Genomic DNA, 18,054 nt, shown 5'->3' with positions numbered 1-18,054 from the left:
TTGTATGGGAAATTTGAGGCCACACCACTGTTTTAGACTCTATTATTAATTGATATACAGTAATTGTGCAGTAGTATTTGTATGGGAAATTTGAGGCCACATCACTGTTTTAGACTCTATTATTAATTGATATATAAAAATCATGTTTCACCAAACAATACCAGAGTTAGTCAAATGTAAAAATTTACATTATTGATAATTTTTTTAAAGAGTACAATGCAAATTTCAGGTGTAAAATTAATTTTAAGACTAAAATATTAAAAGTACAAATGGTCAAAGTACAACAATATAAAGCAAATATATTCAATAATAAGTTAAAAAATTCTAAGAAACCCTACGCACAAACAAGAGTGAGTCTTAGATTCTTTAGATTTTAAAACTTTTGTTTCTAAATCAATAATTCAATGACTACATTATTGGTTATTAAGTATAATAAATCAAGCTTTCATCACATAAATAACATCAGTTTTTTAAGCCAGGGTTGAGAACAATATATATATTTTTTTCAAATAAAAATGTTTTTCCAAGTGTTTTGTGATAGTAGAGGACAAATTTCACAAATATATATATACATATATATATTTGTGTTATGGAACAAAAGCAAAAATTTTAGAAGTTTTGCTGTAAGACAAAAAAGGAAATATAAAATAAAATAATTTTAGTTAAAATTATCCTCGACTAATATTTAAAATGTCACACTTAAAATTTCACCCCCTGTTCTAAAAATTCACAAAGAGAATAAATGTTTTTTTGAGTCTCTCAAAAAGGCCACAAGAGATAAATTTGACCTTGCGATCCCTCCCAAGGGCTGGACTAGTGGCGTGGCAAAGTAAACATGCTCTTTTTGCTTTTGATATGAGCTCATTTATGTATTATTTATGAGTTATTATGTGTATTTAAAATTTACTGATTATCCACCTAATAAGTTCCAGATTCATCGTCATTTAGAAAAAAATAAAAAACCCTACCCCGTTGACCCAATCAATATATTAACTCTGAAACATTCCTGAATTAGTCTGGTCTGTTAAGCTATCAATATAAATATTACTTCTTCTATTATACAAATCTTATTGCAACAAATCAGGAAAAGGGTGGGTTCTCTTATCGTCTCTCATGAAGCTATCAGAATACATCATATTTGGCAACTAGCATTTCAAACACATTATATATATATATATATATATATATTTGGCAACATTCCGAGGCAATACTCGTGGAGAACTCTCTTTTTTAATATATTTAACTGGAGAACTAATTTAGAAAAGTACCAACTCTCAGCTCCCAGTCTCAGTGCAGAAGAAAAGCCTAAGTTGTGTACTTTCCCGATTGAAGCAGTTCTCAATGGACGATTACATCTTCAAATCCAAGCTTGCAACATTCAAATGCATTCGACCCCCCAATCTGCAGCATTTCATCACCCTCACCCTTCTTCTCCAAACTCTCTTGTGAATCTCTCATGCACTTCAAGGTCGGCTTTGCTCACGGTTGGCTTCTGTCTGGCAAGGACCTTGTCAAAATCCACTTTCGAGATGGGAGGTGGAATGATCTGCATAAAGTAACCAAAAACGATTTACAATCATTGACTAACAACAGTTTTCTGATTCAGATTCATTTCCCGATGTTAGCATGCCATCTTACAGGGAGTAACCAAATGCAATTTCGCAGGTTCACATCAAACAACAAAAACTTTCAAAAGAATATGTTCAACTTGCATTTATATCTAAAGCATTTAACCGTACTTTTGAAGCAAGCCCTTTTGCAGCAAGATCCTGCATAGTAGTTTGGACAGCCCCTGGTTGCTTTGATCCACATGGCACCAATATACCATCAGGAGTCTTCACGAAATACATGGCGTCTTGGGTTTTCCGTACAGGTTCAAAGAGGACATCCTTAACCTATAAGAAGAAAAGCAAAGAACAGAACATGTAATCACACATACAATAAGAGAGAGATCTGCCAAAGCTAATCAAAATCTTCCTTCAGATGAGGAGAGATGCTACTGAAGAAAACCTAGGAAATAGTAAAGCATCTAATACAAGACCCAGCACTTACACAAACGGCAATGTCTGAACCAGAAAAACCTTCTGTTCTACGTGCCAAATGTTCAAAGTCACTTTCAGTCAAGTTGTGAGGAGTATCTCCTAAATGCACCTGCAAAAGGACGAGTCACATTCATGTTGCTCAAACTTCTGCATCTTATTTTCAGAAAAGGAGACAATAACCTAGTTCATTACCTTGAACATGTGCTGGCGTGCCTTCAAGTCTGGAAGGGGAATGTATATACGCTTGTCAAACCGCCTTCGGATGGCCTATGATAATTATCCGTGTCTATATTATTGCATCAATCTGGAGCATGGACGAAATCACACAAGAAATTCATAGTCTTCTTACCTGATCTAGAGCATAGGGAGTATTTGTAGCTGCAAGAACGAGAACTTTCTCATCATCGTTTCCTACTCCCTGAAAATGTTCAAATATTAGAATAATTAAATCGTTTTATGAACTCCTTCCCTCCCCTCCATTTTTTTTTGGGTGGGGGGTGGGGTGGGGGTGGGGATGAAGATACAAAGAAAGAAGACAAAAAGTGAAATATATATATATATATATATAATATGAAAGAATACATCCTCACGTAATTTTTGTAAAGAAAATGAAACCACAATGATGTGAAATTCAATTGAGCCATTTTCATAGGTGGTTTCCTTCCCAATATATAATTATCAGCAAACCATATCTTCTGTATGAAAATTTTGTACCAATATTTTATATCCAAGGCCTTACGCTGTACAACACACACACACACACACACACACACATATTAGTTGCAACTAATGAGGTAAAGTAGCTTGTTTCAGGTAAAACACTAGAACCATTAAACTACAAAACAAAATAGAATAGCTTAATGAAAGCTGTGACTCAACAGTATTATCTCAATATCTATATAAAATATTAAAGGAAAGGCTTCAAATTGAATGCTAAACCAATTTCTGAAGTTAACTTGTTGACCCAATGAAATGGTGGATCTCATCTTTTGGTTGCACAAGTTGAGCCCATCTCCGAAGTCCAAAATGGAGTTCACTCATTCTTGGGGCCTCAAAAACGACAATCTTGCTCTAACAATTTGGAGTTAACACCTTTCGCAAGTAGTTAACTTGAAAAGAAAAATTCAGAGAGTTAACTATAAGAAAATAATTTTTATGCTCCTTTGGTTTCCAATCTCATTCAAATGATTACTGTCCCAGATTACTGTCCCAAATAAATGACAACTAGGGATCAAGAAAGCAGAAAATGAATAGGAAGTGACTTCAACTTTGAGTATTTTTGGATCAAAACAGTTGAAAAGAAGTTATATATAAGACTGAAAAAAAAAAAAACAACATTGTTCTTCTCTGGCCAGGAAATGAAGGACTACTTCCAAATTTCTCCACTAAAACTCACTTAATATTATGAAACTTCAGCTAATGTAGACATTTAAAATTGACATAAAACCATTTATTATTGTTATTACCTTTTTCTTTTTTTTTGGGGTGGGGGGGGGGGGGGGGGGGATACTAATTCCACGCCAAAAGAAGGTACCTGCATCTGCACAAGAAGTTCTGTTTTGATTCGTCTAGAAGCTTCACTTTCATTGCCTTCACCACGCTGTCCACATAAGGAATCTATCTCATCAACAAAGATAATAGAAGGTGCACTTTCACGAGCCATTTCAAAAAGGTTTGAAACTAGTTTTTCACTTTCACCCATCCACTTTGAAACCAGATCCGAAGAAGAAACACTGCACAACAGTAGCAGTTGGCATTTGTGAGCTTGTAGGCCTAGGTTCAGGAGCTCAGGAAACACTTGATAGAAGAAAAAAAATATATAGCAAAGACAAAACATACTAAAACAAAAACACACACCACAAATGTGCATATTATCTGCCAGATAAAAAATATTTATCAGCTAGTGTTATTAAAGGTTTTGGTGCCCTGGAATACTCCCAGGCAGGCACAGACCAGCCAGGCACACCTAGGCCCACCAGGCCCTCAGGCGCAGCCTTGGGCTTAGGCGGGCCTGGCTTTTTTTTTTTAAAACTGTTTTTAGGGTTTATATTTACTGTTTGATTATTACTTTATTTATTTTTTACTGTTTAAGGTTTATATCTATTGCTGTAACTTTTTTTAAAAATTAACTATATCTAACAGAATCCTAATGGGAAAAGGAAACTTTTGACAATGAGTAAAAGGGCTACTATTTCAAATGCTCCAATTGAACTTGATGAAGATGGAGAGGGAGATGATGTGGAAGAAGAGTATATTGGAGATGATGCTTTTAATGATGAAAATATGGAAATGTTTGATCTTGATGGTGGGGATGATTTTTAGATTATTTAAAATGCATAATTAGTTAATCTTAATTAGGATTTAAGACCACTAAATTGTTTAAAATTTAATTTAAATTGATTTAAAGACTTTTAAATTGCATCTTTTGGCATTTTTTATTGTTCTTTTCATTATATATATATATATATGCCAACAATAGATTTTAAAATTTCTTATAGAGTTTTTAACTCTTGTGATACTTATACGTGAGTTGCTAAAATATGAGGTGATGTACTTTGCTGAAATTTATAGGTATGTAACTTGTTTTAATATTTTTTTTAGTTAGTATATATTGAATTTTTTAATTTTCTTGATAACACACTTGTGAATAAATTATTAGGAGTTATGACCTATTTTATACCTTATTCTTCAACTATGACATATATTTTTCATTTTTTTTTTAGTCAGCATGTGCTTGGTATCCACCAAGCATGTGCCTCGCCTTGCGCCATCAGGCTCCAGCACTCTTTACACCTTAGTGCACCTTGGGCCTTTAATAACACTGATCAGGTACAAGAAATGTTCTAATAGAGTCAAATTCTATACAATTTCATGATTATGGATTGGCAAGTAGATAGCATGGTTGAAGCTTATGTGCTGAAGGGGGGATTTATGCAATCACTATTTAAATCTAACTCAACTAAGTCCTGGGGTTGGCTACAAGAATCATTCTGTCTATTTTGCTTCATTAATGCTCATAGAATTTGACAAACCACAATTTGCCATGCCTCTCTTTAGGGTAAATTGCATACACACTCCTCGTGGGTTGACCCATTTGCGAAGACACCCTTTATACTTTAAATTGGCCCTAAAAGTCCTATGCTTTTAATTCTTTGCGCCCACACCCCCCCTTCTGTCAACTTTAAAAGCTAATGCCATCTATTTTATGTTAGAACAATGTGGTTTTGAGTCAGAAAAAAAAATTAAAATTAAAAACTAAATTTAACTAAAAAAAAAAAAATTAAGAAAAAAGGGCTCATTGGTTGGAACCCATGGGTTCAAGCTGGCGGAGAACCCATTGTCAGTGACCCACCAGCTGATAGGTTCTCTGCAACTGTTGGGGAGAGCGAGAGATCGTTGCTGGTGCTGCTGTTTATTCTTCATCTCTGGCATTGATTTGGTCTTCTTGACAGCAGGAAGTTGCATAACAGGGGTCTTCAGTGAGTTGCAGCGGTGACAAATCTGGGTTCCTTTCTTCTCACTATGGTACTCCAGCAGCGGCGAGAGAGGAAGATATGGCAAGGCGGCTACTTGCCTCCTGTCAATCCTATCGCCTACCCCATCTCTCTCTCTCTCTGTATTTTCTCTCCCTTACTTCCTGCCTTGTACTGCTGCAAGCACAGTGAATCGCAGTTAGGGCTTTGCCAAGGAGGATGTAATAGTGTTCAAAGGGAGAGAGATTGGAGACCGGAGATGGAGAAGAGGATGGACAGAGGGAGACAAAGATGGTATCAGAACAGAGGGATGTAGTGGCAATGGTTAGTTTAGCGCAGAGAGAGAGAGAGAGAGAGAGAGAGAGAGAGAGAGGAAAAACTGATGGTTGCATCACCATCGTCTGACAATTTTGCTGAAGTTCCAGCGAAACGATGGTGCTGGAAACATCAGCTTCTGGCAAATACCGTCATTCCTGATGATGCCTCCAATCCAATATTTTTTTTTTTTCATTTTTTATTTTAGCTATTTTTTTATTTTAAATTATTATCTCAAACTATGTTGTTTTGACATAAAATAGACGGTGTTAGATTTTAAAATTGATGGAGGGTGTGTTCCCAAAGAATTGAAAACATAGGGACTTTATGGCCAATTTTAAATTATAAGGGGTGACTTTGCAGATGGGCCAAACCATAGGGGGTGTGTAAGCAATTTACCCTTCTTTTTATTCTATACCCAAGGCATTTATTTATTATTTTTATTATTATTATTATTTTTTTTTTTTTGGGGGGGGGGGGGGGGGGGTGTGTGTGTGTGTGTGTGTGTGAAGAGTGAGTAACCCAAGTTAGTTTTGATTCAAACATCTCCTACCATTATTGTCAACAAGAACATTGACATTTTCCCAAACCAAGGAATTTACTGGTCACGTTATACATGTCTAAACCAAGGAATATATTTGTTCCTTACTAACCCCATCTCTCTTAGTTTCTCCGCATATTGATCTTAGTATCCTCATCAGATCACAGGTGCAACTACATTTATTTTGAAAACATGTTGCTTCTTAATTGTTTAATACTAATTAATAGGTCTATAGTTATTCTGTGAAATTTTCCTTGGTACATTCTATCTAAATTGTATGAGTCACATTCTCTCCATCCTCAAGCAGAATGGAGAGGCTTGGTACCTAAACTGGTCATTATTAAGCATACATTAACAGTAAATATACAGGCAAATGAAGAGCAATGTTCTTTTTCTGGACAAGCTAAGATAACTATAATAAGAAAAATGCCCCTAAAAGCATAACTATGGTAAAAGAAAGGTATGCTGCAACGTAAACCAGGCATTATGCCTAAAAAAGCCAAATACAGACACTATAATCTGTCACAGCCTAAGCCTCAATGGTCTTCTTCCTAACCTGGTACAAATTAGGAAGATACAAAGTAGAGAGAAGAAGAACATAGCAGAATTTAGAGAGAGAGAGAGAGAGAGAGAGAGAGAGAGAGAGAGATGTGAGGAGAAGAAGATAGAATTCTCTTCAATTTCTGGATGCCCCAATCTGAAAGGATCAATGGGGATTTATAAAATGCCGGGAGGGAGGATCCCCGCCAAGGCATATTCTACACTCTTCCATGGTTATAACAACCATTCACTATACCATAACCACTTGCACGTGGCTACTCTCTATGTGTAACAAACTAATAACAACAAAGGTTACAACAGTAAAAAATTAAAAATCCCATAAACCAAATGGCCCCTTACATGACATAATCATATTAGATATACAGATCAAAACAATAGCCACTTTTTTTTTTTTTTTACATCAGAAGTGCATTTATAATATATTATACAAAAAAAAAAAAACAAAAAAAAAACAAGCACTTGCATATTAGGAAAGAAGTGCAAACAAAAATGTCTGGTATCTATTACTGGAAGCCCAATTCATAAATAATTTACAAAGTTTTAGCCTTCAAAATGCTTAAAAACGGCATGTCTAGAGGAAAATGACTAAACAACAACAACATATCCAGCATTTATCCCACTATGTGGGGTCGGCTACATGAATTCTAGACTTCCATGTATTTCTGTCTTTTGTCATATCCTCATATAACCTTATTATTTAATAAGGATTAACAAAAAACTTTAAAAAAAAACTTATAATGTGGTTAATTTTTAATGTGCATGTTTTCACTATGAGTGCCAATGTCTCCCAAGTGTCCGGTCATAGAAAAAGCAAAACAAGAATAGGATAAATTTGGAGAAGTGCCCGACACAACAAAATACCTTCTTCAAAGCACTCAGCAGAGCCAACTTAAATGATGAACCCCCTACTCTACACCAGGCAAAAACAAAAAAAGGGGGCGGGGGGGAGGGGAAGGAAAAAAAAACACATAAAGCATGTAAAAGGGGTTAAAGCAAGAAAAACAAGTGCTCAAGCTGAGCCAAAACATCAATTACTGCAAATTGGCTACTGAACACTAAGCTAACACAGGTTGAAGGTCCATCCTCTGGCCAAACTCATGTCAATTTAGTCAAACCAAGTCTGGTGTTTCTGCCTAGGAATAGGGTATGGATTTCACCAAGAACCTGGTGAATGATGGCCCACTCCACCTAAGAGTGCTTATGTCCTTGGTAACAAACAAGGGTAAAAACTAAGAGAAGATCTAATGACTCTGATGATGTTAGGTTGTAATAAAACAGGTTGGAAAGATAGAAAACTGCTTTTGTTGATGAAAGCACAGAAAACTCAAGAGAGTTTTATCCCATTATATTTCCAAGAGGCAGTTGTTGTTCAAAACTTAAGCATTTGTTTCCAATCAATACTTGAATAACAGAAAACAATGCAGAACAGCTGGAAGAAATTAACACCTTAACCTCCCTCAAGATATCTGCAAGATAAAAAGAAAAGGGAGCAAAAGAAAAGCAAAGAGCAGGGAATAAAATGTAAAAAACAACTTTGCAATGCCATAGGGTTACCAAAGTAATGCCTGTTCAAGAGATAGTCTTCATTGCAACAATAACACCACCACCACAATTTCTTAGAGTCATGTGCTTACAGATTGCTGATGACTCAAAGGGAAATATTAATATAATTTCTCAGAGAAAATAAACCAAATGAGCTATTAAAGCTCATCCAAAAGAAAAGGTAACCATTGAAGAGGATGCAAGTAACCATTCATAAGGGAGCCTTACATGCAAAAACACTTAGAAGGATGACAGCGGAAGAAAATTCCAGACCTCTACACCAAGAACAACAATCCCAAGCCTTAACCCCACTATGTGGCGTTGGCTAGATGAATTCTAGCTTTCAAAACCTCTAAAGAGGAAAAAAAAACACCAGATAAACAAACAGATGATACAATAAAGCTGGGTGTAAATGCTGCATCAAAAGTCAAACAGAAAATGGAAGAACAAGGAAAAACAAAGGTACATAAGATAAGGAGCGAATATTTTCTAGAGAATAAAAAAAAGGCTTCACATCACATGCAGCACGATACCAATAAAATTATCAAACTTGATGGTTGAATTCAATGATGTATAACTTACCTGAAGAATGTAGAGTCTGCTTCGGTTGCAACAGCCTTTGCCAAGTATGACTTCCCCGTTCCAGGTGGACCATACAAAAGAAAAGCCCTCCAAGGCCTCCTCTTGCCTAAAAGGGAAAGCAATAGTAGAAGTATTATAACATTGAATTGCATAAGATAATGCAAACACGGTTTCAACTTTCAACACTGATAGAATTAGAACAAATATAGATCAGCAGCACAAAATCCAACATAAAGAAGGAAGCACTTACAGCATATATACGTGATGGTTCAAGGCAGTTCACAAAAGGTGAAGGGTATTTTGAAATCACCCCTTTTTTTTTAACCATTTTCCCTCAAAAGAATAACAGATATAAACTGGATATCATGATGCCACCTTGAACCTATTCTGGTCTATATAAACAACAACAACAATAACATATCTAGCCTTTATCTCACTATGTGGGGTCGGCTACATAAATTCTAGACTTCTATATGGGTTACGCCCTAACAGATAGTTTGTCTAGAATTCATATTTGGATCTGACTAGGTTTTATGCTAGCTGTCGGCTACCTAACGCAACCCTCCACCTTTATCCGGGCTTAGGACTGGCAGTGGATAACATCCCCTGGACGAGTAATGATGAAATGAAGTTTCAATACCATTTTCATATGGAGAAGTTCCATGAGATGGTGGTGAATGAAGATAATTGATATAGTGGTATTCCATCACTTAGTTGACATGCTGAAACCAACAAGTACAGTATGGAAACACAACAGCCTGTTCTGGTCCATATGGCTGCTCCAATTACCTTCTTCCATGATAATAAGCCATTTGTCTAAAGGGCCACTAACAAACATTTTCACAACAAACATTTTCACATGTCTAGTTGATCAAGAACCCACTAGTCATGTCTGGTAATTGAGTTTATTGTATGGCAGAGCATACAACTCTCCCACAAATGAATAACATGCTCTATGCTACCTTACACACTCCTTTAGAGTAGGATCTATAAAATAACAATTATGAAGATTTAGCCATGCCTCAATGCCCTGGGAGATGAAAGTTTTTACAAATTTGATGCTTATACATAATACCTGGCACTGGAGATAGGAATTATAGCTGAAGTCCATGCAAAATAGCAAGACCCTATAGCCTTTTTAAATTAAAAAAGAGCTGAGGCACAAAGAAATTGTCTATCAAAATCAACTGCTAGCACTACAGCCAACCATAAATCTATAAGTTAACAAATAAATATACTGCCAGCCACTAGATTTCCAAGAAAACATAATCAGCACTCAAGAATTTAACACAGCACCAATCACTAACACCAGCCAAGATGCACCGATACAGATACAAAAACAAACAACAACTCAGACACAATGATCCAGTTGATTAGGCAAGACTAGGGTGATAGAGTGGAGTCTAAGATAGAGGAGGGGGTCATGGCAATGAATTGCAATAACACTGAAGACCAGAACTACAAGAAAAATCAATCCCAGAGCAGCCTACTTCCCCCAAGAAGATCCTTGCTTGTCAACCACCACATTCCAATCTTAATCCCTTTCACAGACAAAACAAGGCACTATTTCCCTAACAAAGCCTCATTCATCAAATGAAGCCTTCTGATCCATTGTGCCATTATGGAATTGTAATATTATATAGTTTTGTTTTTTATTGAGCACGTTAATGTGTTATTTTGGAAGGTCGAGCTACCGAGTTGATGAGGCCGAGCTGCCGAGCTAATGGCCAAGATACTAAGCTCGTTATCATCTGATTTATTCTCTATAATTTATCTTGGCTGTTATATCTTATCTTTTCTTTTTATTAGATTTGTTTGTATTTAAGGTTGTTGTAATCTAGTTCTAAAAAGTAGGAATCTAATCTCTAAAATTTAGGAGAATTCTTAGGATCCACTGTGTATATATTTGTGGCATTCTCAAGGGAATAATTGAAGGAGCATTATTCCTTCAAAAGAAGATTTCTTCATGGTATCAGAGCCTGCTCTTCGATCCTAAAGCAACCTCTATTCTATTTTTCCGTCCACACCTTACTTCATCAATCAGTTTTATTTGTTTCTTCCGTCTACACCCTGTTTCATCAATGACGGATACTCAACCTAATCCCACTCTAACTGAGGCTTTTGCCACAAGTTCTCCACATTTTTCCAGCAACTCAATTGATCATTTGCCTATACAAATTACTCACCATAAGTTGAATAGGAGTAACTTTAGGGAATGGTTTCAGTCAGTTATGCTAGTTATCAAGGGAAAAGGCAAGGCTGGTTACTTAACAGGCTCTACTCCTTCTCACTGAGCACAACAGTCACATATGGTACTTGGGAAGCCAAGAATTCCACCATAATGGCCTGGCTGATTAATTCGATGGAGCCTAGAATAGGAAGAACTTACCTATTCAAAAAACCGCAAATGAGATGTGGGATTCGGTCCAAGACATGTACTCAGATTTGGAGAACTCATCTCAATACTTTGAGATCAGATATGCCATTAGGACCACACGACAAGGTAATCTAAATGTTACAGATTACTTTAATGTTTTGGTTGAACTTTGGCATGAGACGGATTTGTTTTACACCATTAATTGGGAATGTTCTGCGGATAGTACAAAATATAGTAAGATGATTGAGAGGGATCGGGTGTTTGATTTTCTACATGGCCTTAACCATGATTTGGATGAAGTAAGAGGCAGGATCTTGGGTACAAAACCTCTGCCTTCACTTTGAGAAGCTTTTGCTGAGGTTCGGGGGGAGGAAAGCCGAAGAAAGGTAATGCTAAATCAACAAGGTGAGTCCCCTTTAACTCACCAAAATTCTGCTTTAGCAAGTTTTAAACAAGAAGAGAGTCAACCAAGGAATCTAGGACGAGAAAAGCAATGGTGTGACCACTGTAAAAGGCCATATCATACCAAAGAAACATGTTGGAAAATTCATGGGAAACCAGCTAACTGGAATCCAAGAGGAAAAAAGGAGAGTGGAAGGACTTGCCTACATAGTTGATGCACCAAAGGAAGCAGGAAGCAGTACCAGCCTTAACCTATCAGAAGAGCAAATTTAGACCTTGTATATGCTGTTGAATCAAGGTATATCCTCTCCAGGCTCTCCTATGGCAGCTATTGCTTTACAAGGTAATCCCCATTACTCTCTAAGTTCCAGCAAACACTCTAAGAATACATGGATAGCAAATACGGATACTTCTGACCATATGGCTTGTTCAGCCTGTTCAATGACAGAATACACCCCTTGTGACAACTCTATAAATATTTCAATGGCTGCTGGTACCACCTCTCCAGCCAAAGGACATGGAACAGTTTGTATTTCTGGTTTAAAACTTAAATCAGTTTTACATGTTCCTGGTTTAAGATGCAATTTACTGTCAGTCCATAAGATTACTCAAGATATGAATTGCTATGTGACCTTCTTTCCTTCATATTGCTTATTTCAGGACCGAGTATCGGGGAGGACGATTGGCAATGCTAGAGCTAAGGATGGGCTTTATTATTTGACAGAGGATAGGATTTTTTCTTCTACAAATAAGGTTGTTTTGACAGCTACAACCAATGCCAAGATTTTGTTGTGGCACAATTGTTTAGGTCACTAAAGTTTTCCTTATCTTAAATTCTTGTATCTGCATTTTTTCTTTAGTAAAAATCAAACTTTCTCATGTGAACAGTGTACCATTGCCAAACAGTCTCGTTCTTCTCATCCAATTCAATCCTATAAGCCATCTAAACCATTCCATTTAGTTCATAGTGATATTTGGGAACCATCTAAAACCTCTAATATTTCTGGTTCTAAGTGGTTTATAACCTTTATTGATGATCATTCTAGGGCATGTTGGGCGTACCTTATGAGGGAAAATTTGAGGCTTGCAACATTTTTAAGAAATTTCACAAACTCATCTTAAATATGTTTCAAACTTTCATCCAAATTCTTTGTACTGATAATGGTCGAGAATATTTCTCTCATGACCTTACCAATTATCTATCAAAACATGGCATTTTACATTAAAGCTCTTGTCCATACACACCTCAGCAAAATGGTGCGGCGGAAAGAAAAAATCGCCATCTTCTAGAAATGGCTCGCGCTATGATGTTTACCACCCATGTCCCACATTTCTATTGTGGGAAGAAGTCCTTACAGTTGCATATTTAATCAATAGACTTCCCTCAAAGACCCTAAACTTTCAGACCCCTCTTGCTGTCCTTTGTTCTCTTTACCCAACTGTTAGCCATTTACATTCTCTTCCTCCAAAAATTTTTGGCTGCACTGTGTATGTTCACAATAATCAGCTTAACCGTACAAAGTTGGACCCCAAGGCCCTTAAAATGTATTTTTATTGGGTACTCTCCTTTCCAAAAATGTTACAAATGCTATAACCCACTCAAAAGACAAGTCTTGGTCTCCACAGATGTCACATTCTATAAAGACCAATCATTTTATCCCTCACCAGTTTCAGTTGCTGCATCTCCATCCCTCTCGGATCCTAATCCTATTTCCTTTCCTCCTTTCCTTGATGCTTATTTGCCCTTATGCTCTCAAGGGGGAGAATTACTGGCCTATTTGCCTGTTAGGCATTTAAGTTCCGATAACATAAGGGCAGATCCTTCAAGCTCTTCTCCTATTTCTCCTAATCCATCTTCTCAGCTAGAAACCACAACTGAATCTCATATTCCAACTCCATATTCAGCTGCTAAAAATCCTATGCAAGTGTATTCTAGACGTTCAAAGGCCCATCCTGAGGGACAACAAAACCAATCATCACTTCTAGATGTTGGTCTATCAGAAAACAACATTGAGAATGAGTCTACCAGCAGGGATAATTTGGATTGGGCTATGCCTATTGCTCTAACGAAAGGGGTAAGATCTTGTGTCAAGTATCCTATGTCTAATCACTTGACTCATGCTAAGTTATCCCCTCAGTACAAGGGATTTGTTGCAAGTATTGATAGCATTGTCGTTCCAAGGAATATTCAAGAGGCTATGAGTGATCCTAAGTGGAAAGTTGTAGCTATGGAGGAGATGAGTGCCTTGGTGGTGAAAAATAACACATGGGAGATTGTTAAACTACCTTCAAACAAAAGGGTGGTTGGTTGTAGATGGGTTTTCACAATAAAGCATAATGCAGATGGAAGTGTTGAAAGATACAAGGCAAGATTGGTTGTACAAGGGTTTACTCAAACATATGGGATTGACTATGAGGAGACTTTTGCTCCTATGGCCAAACTCAACTCAATTCGGGTATTAATCTCTCTTGTTGTTAATCTTGATTGGTCTCTACTTCAATTTGATATTAAAAATGCTTTTTTGAATGGTGACTTGGATAAGGAGATATATATGAGAATATCCCCAGGATTTGAACAGGAAATTGGCAGTGGAAATGTGTGCAAATTAAAGAAATCCCTATATGGATTAAAGCAGTCTCCAAGGGCTTGGTTTAAGAAATTTAGCACGACTCTCAATCGTTTGGGATATAAGCAAGGACAAGCTGACCATACCCTATTTATAAAGTCTATAGTAGAGGGAAAAAAGGCCATATTAATTGTTTATGTTGATGACATTATTGTGACAGGTGATGACTTACAGGAGATTGAAAATTTGAAAAAGCAATTAAAAACTGAATTTAAAGTGAAAGACTTAGGAGTCATGAGATACTTCTTGGGAATGGAGGTGGCCCGAAGTAAAGAAGGGCTATTCATCTCTCAAAGGAAGTACACACTTGATTTGTTAAAGGAAACTGGGATGTTAGCATGCAGCCCGGCTGGTACTCCTCTAGAAAAGGGTTGGAATGTCGAAGAAAAAGAAGACACTCTTGTTGAAAAAGAAAGGTACCAAAGGTTGGTTGGTAGACTAATTTATTTGTCACTTACAAGGCTAGACATAGCCTATGCAGTAAGTGTCATAAGTCAATACATGCATTCTCCTACTCAAAAACATATGAATGCAGTGTTCCATGTTCTAAGATATCTCAAGGGAACGGCTAGGAAAGGGCTGATGTTCAGGAAAACTAATGAAAGAAGAATTGAATGTTTTGTGGATGCTGATTAGGATGGTTCACGTGAGGATAATAGGTCAACTTCAGGTTATTGCACCAAATTATGGGGTAATGTGGTTACTTGGAGGAGCAAAAAGCAATCCGTAGTGGCTCGAAGCAGTGCTGATGCCGAATTTCGTGTTATTGCTCAAGGGATATGTGAAGTTATTTGGTTGGAGAGGATGATGAAAGACTTGGGGATATCCTTAACTCAACCAACAGAAGTTTATAGTGATAGCAAATCTACTATCAGTATTGTGAAGAATCTGGTTCAGCATGACCGAATGAAATATGTAAGAATTGATAAGAGTTTTACAAAGAGAGAAATTGAAGAAGGAGGAATCAACTTATCCTACATCCCAACTACTAATCAAGTGGTTGATATTTTCACAAAAACTGTTGCAAGGCCAGGGTTCGAATTACTAATTGGCAAGCTGGGAATGACTTGTATCTATTCCTCAACTTGAGGGAGAGTGTTGGAAGGCTGAGTTGCTAAGCTGATGAGGCCGAGCTGAGGGAAGGCCGAGCTGTCGAGCTAATGGTCGAGATACTAAGCTCGTTATCATCTGATTTATCCTCTATGATTTATCTTGGCTGTTATATCTTATCTTTCATTTTTATTAGATTTGTTTGTATTTAAGGTTGTTGTAATCTAGTCCTAAAAAGTAGGAATCTAATCTCTAAAATTTAGGAGAATTCTTAAGATCCACTGTGTATATATTTGTGGCATTCTCAAGGGAATAATTGACGGAGCATTATTCTTTCAAAAGAAGATTTCTTCATGTTAAAACAATTATTTCTTCTTATTATGGTTTTAACATCAACAAGCATTATGTTGGGGAATTTTAGTAGCTCTAACGACAATAGGAATCACATGTTCAGAAGCATGGAAATGCATAAGAGAAGTGGGCATTTTAAGTTAATGGAATTATTTCATATGATCCTGAAATCAAAAAGGACGTGAAACAAGCAGAGGAATAACTCTTTGTTGCCTATTTACAAGAATAAAGAGATGCTCAAAGTTGTGGAAATTATAGAGGAATCAAGCTAATGAGCCATACTATTGAACTTTGGGACACAGTAGTGATTGAGCAAAGATTAAGAAGAGACATAAGGTGCCTACAAACCAATTTGGTTTCATACCTCATATGGAAACAATGAAAGCTATACTTGCTAATGTGCCTAAAGTAAAGGTATAAAGATAAGCAAAAGGAGTTGTAGTGTTTATAGGTTTAGAAAAAGCTTATGACAAAGTCCCTAGAGAAGTCTTATGTAGGGTTTTAGAGAAGAATGGAGTTTGAATTGCTTATATACAGGAATTAAAAGATATGTATCACAAAGTAGAAACACATGTCAAAACAAGCTAGCAAAATTGAGCCTTTTTGTCTTATGTGGACAATTTGGCATTAAATGAATAGGCATATAATATATGAATTGATGAAAGTCACACTCAATTACTTTCAGTTTGCCTCAAGTCTTTTTGTTCAGGATATAATATAATCAACATAGCCAGTCCCCTTTAATGGGATTAAAGCCTGTGATGACGATGGTAATTAGTTCGTTTCTCTAAGTAAACAACACAAGTTGCTTCGCTTTGCTAGAAGGAGTTATAGCTTAGCTACTACACTTCTTTAATTACAATTGTACAACTTTTGTCTGTCCAAGAAAATAAATAAATATAGCGTAGTCCATTGCCACTTTGCAAAGAGTAAAGCTGCATGTGAAAATGAGCCTCACAAAGTTGGAAGCCTTGTACACTGCAAACACCCTTCGTACTACGATGCTACTGTGGTTTATTCAAACATGTCATGACCGAAGAAAGAAGTAGAAATTAAGAGCAGTATCAATAGTTACAAAACCTAATGCAAAGCCCATGAGTGAGTTTAGGCAGAATAATCAAACACAAAGACATGTAAGATTGATAGTAACACACAAAAATCTGTATCCAAGCTGCATATAATATCTCACACAGTCCCATTCAGCTAAAGAATGGAGTCTGTTCAATTTTGGGCTATAATTTATCTTCTTTGTAGTTCAGCCACTCAAAGTAAATCCAAATTAACTAATCAATTACGAAACTAAACTAACAAATTAATCCAGACAAAACACATAGCAATCAGCCTAACAAACGAACAAGCACAAAACAACGTAGTTTCGATCAATCTCAAAACCTAAAATTGTAGACAAAAGACAAAAAAACACTGACCAACAAAGAACTGAGGGAATTTAACGGGCAATATGACAGCCTCCTGCAACGCTTGCTTAGCACTCTCAAGACCCGCCACATCGTTCCACTTCACGTTCGGTTTTTCCCGAATAATCGCCGAATTCAGCCCGGCCCTCAGCTTAGACTGCTCGGAATCCTCGCCACCGTTGCCGCCCTCCCCATCCTTGGGCTTGGTCTTCGACCGAGTGGCCACGGCGGCGCTCCCGTTGGCGGCCGGACCGGCTCCGCCATCATCTAGGACGGCCCTGATCTCCTCGGCGCGGCGCAAGTACTCGGTGAATCTCTGCGTTATGGCCTCCTTGATCTTAGGGTTCTTCTCGTACTTCAAGTGCGTCCTGAAGTACTCCAACGCGTTCATGTAGAGCGGGAAGGCCTTGGCGTAGTTCCCGGCATTATCCTCCTCCACGGCTTGCTTCACGTAATCGATTGCTTGCTCCTTGAAGTTGCTGTACATCTTAGCGCATACACACCCGTATTTACAACGAATCAATCGAATAGCAGTAGCTAGAAAGTGATCGGATTGGGGAGGCGGTTTTGGTGATTCGCAAACCCTAGAAACAGGAAGATTGACGATCGGGGAAAGAAAACAGGGAAGCGATCGATGATGATGGAAATTGCTTCGTGGGTTTCATGACCGATGATCCTTCGAATTTTGGATTGGAATTGATTCGTGGAATTTGTATGTGCGTCCAAGTTGGTCTCGTAAGTCGTAAGCAGGCACGCCCTTTGTTTTCGGGGTGTAT

At 37.2% G+C, this 18,054-nt stretch overlaps 1 protein-coding gene across 1 annotated transcript; it reads right to left on the bottom strand.

Moving 5' to 3' along the window:
• Positions 1 to 1,026: 1,026 nt before the first annotated feature.
• On the bottom strand, positions 1,027 to 18,025 carry LOC127809836 (protein SUPPRESSOR OF K(+) TRANSPORT GROWTH DEFECT 1). The gene is made up of 8 exons (XM_052348971.1): positions 17,291 to 18,025; positions 9,057 to 9,162; positions 3,577 to 3,775; positions 2,392 to 2,460; positions 2,235 to 2,309; positions 2,053 to 2,151; positions 1,740 to 1,895; positions 1,027 to 1,546 (listed from the first exon to the last, which is right to left on the bottom strand). The coding sequence occupies exons 1-8, from the start codon at positions 17,763 to 17,765 to the stop codon at positions 1,421 to 1,423; spliced, it is 1,305 nt and encodes a 434-aa protein (XP_052204931.1). The 5' UTR covers positions 17,766 to 18,025; the 3' UTR covers positions 1,027 to 1,420.
• Positions 18,026 to 18,054: the final 29 nt, after the last annotated feature.

The sequence above is a fragment of the Diospyros lotus genome, chromosome 1 (assembly GCF_014633365.1).
Source record: "Diospyros lotus cultivar Yz01 chromosome 1, ASM1463336v1, whole genome shotgun sequence".
NCBI classification, from domain to species: domain Eukaryota; kingdom Viridiplantae; phylum Streptophyta; class Magnoliopsida; order Ericales; family Ebenaceae; genus Diospyros; species Diospyros lotus.
Note: the sequence above shows the minus strand (reverse complement) of the source record. Positions and strands in the feature narration are given on the sequence as shown.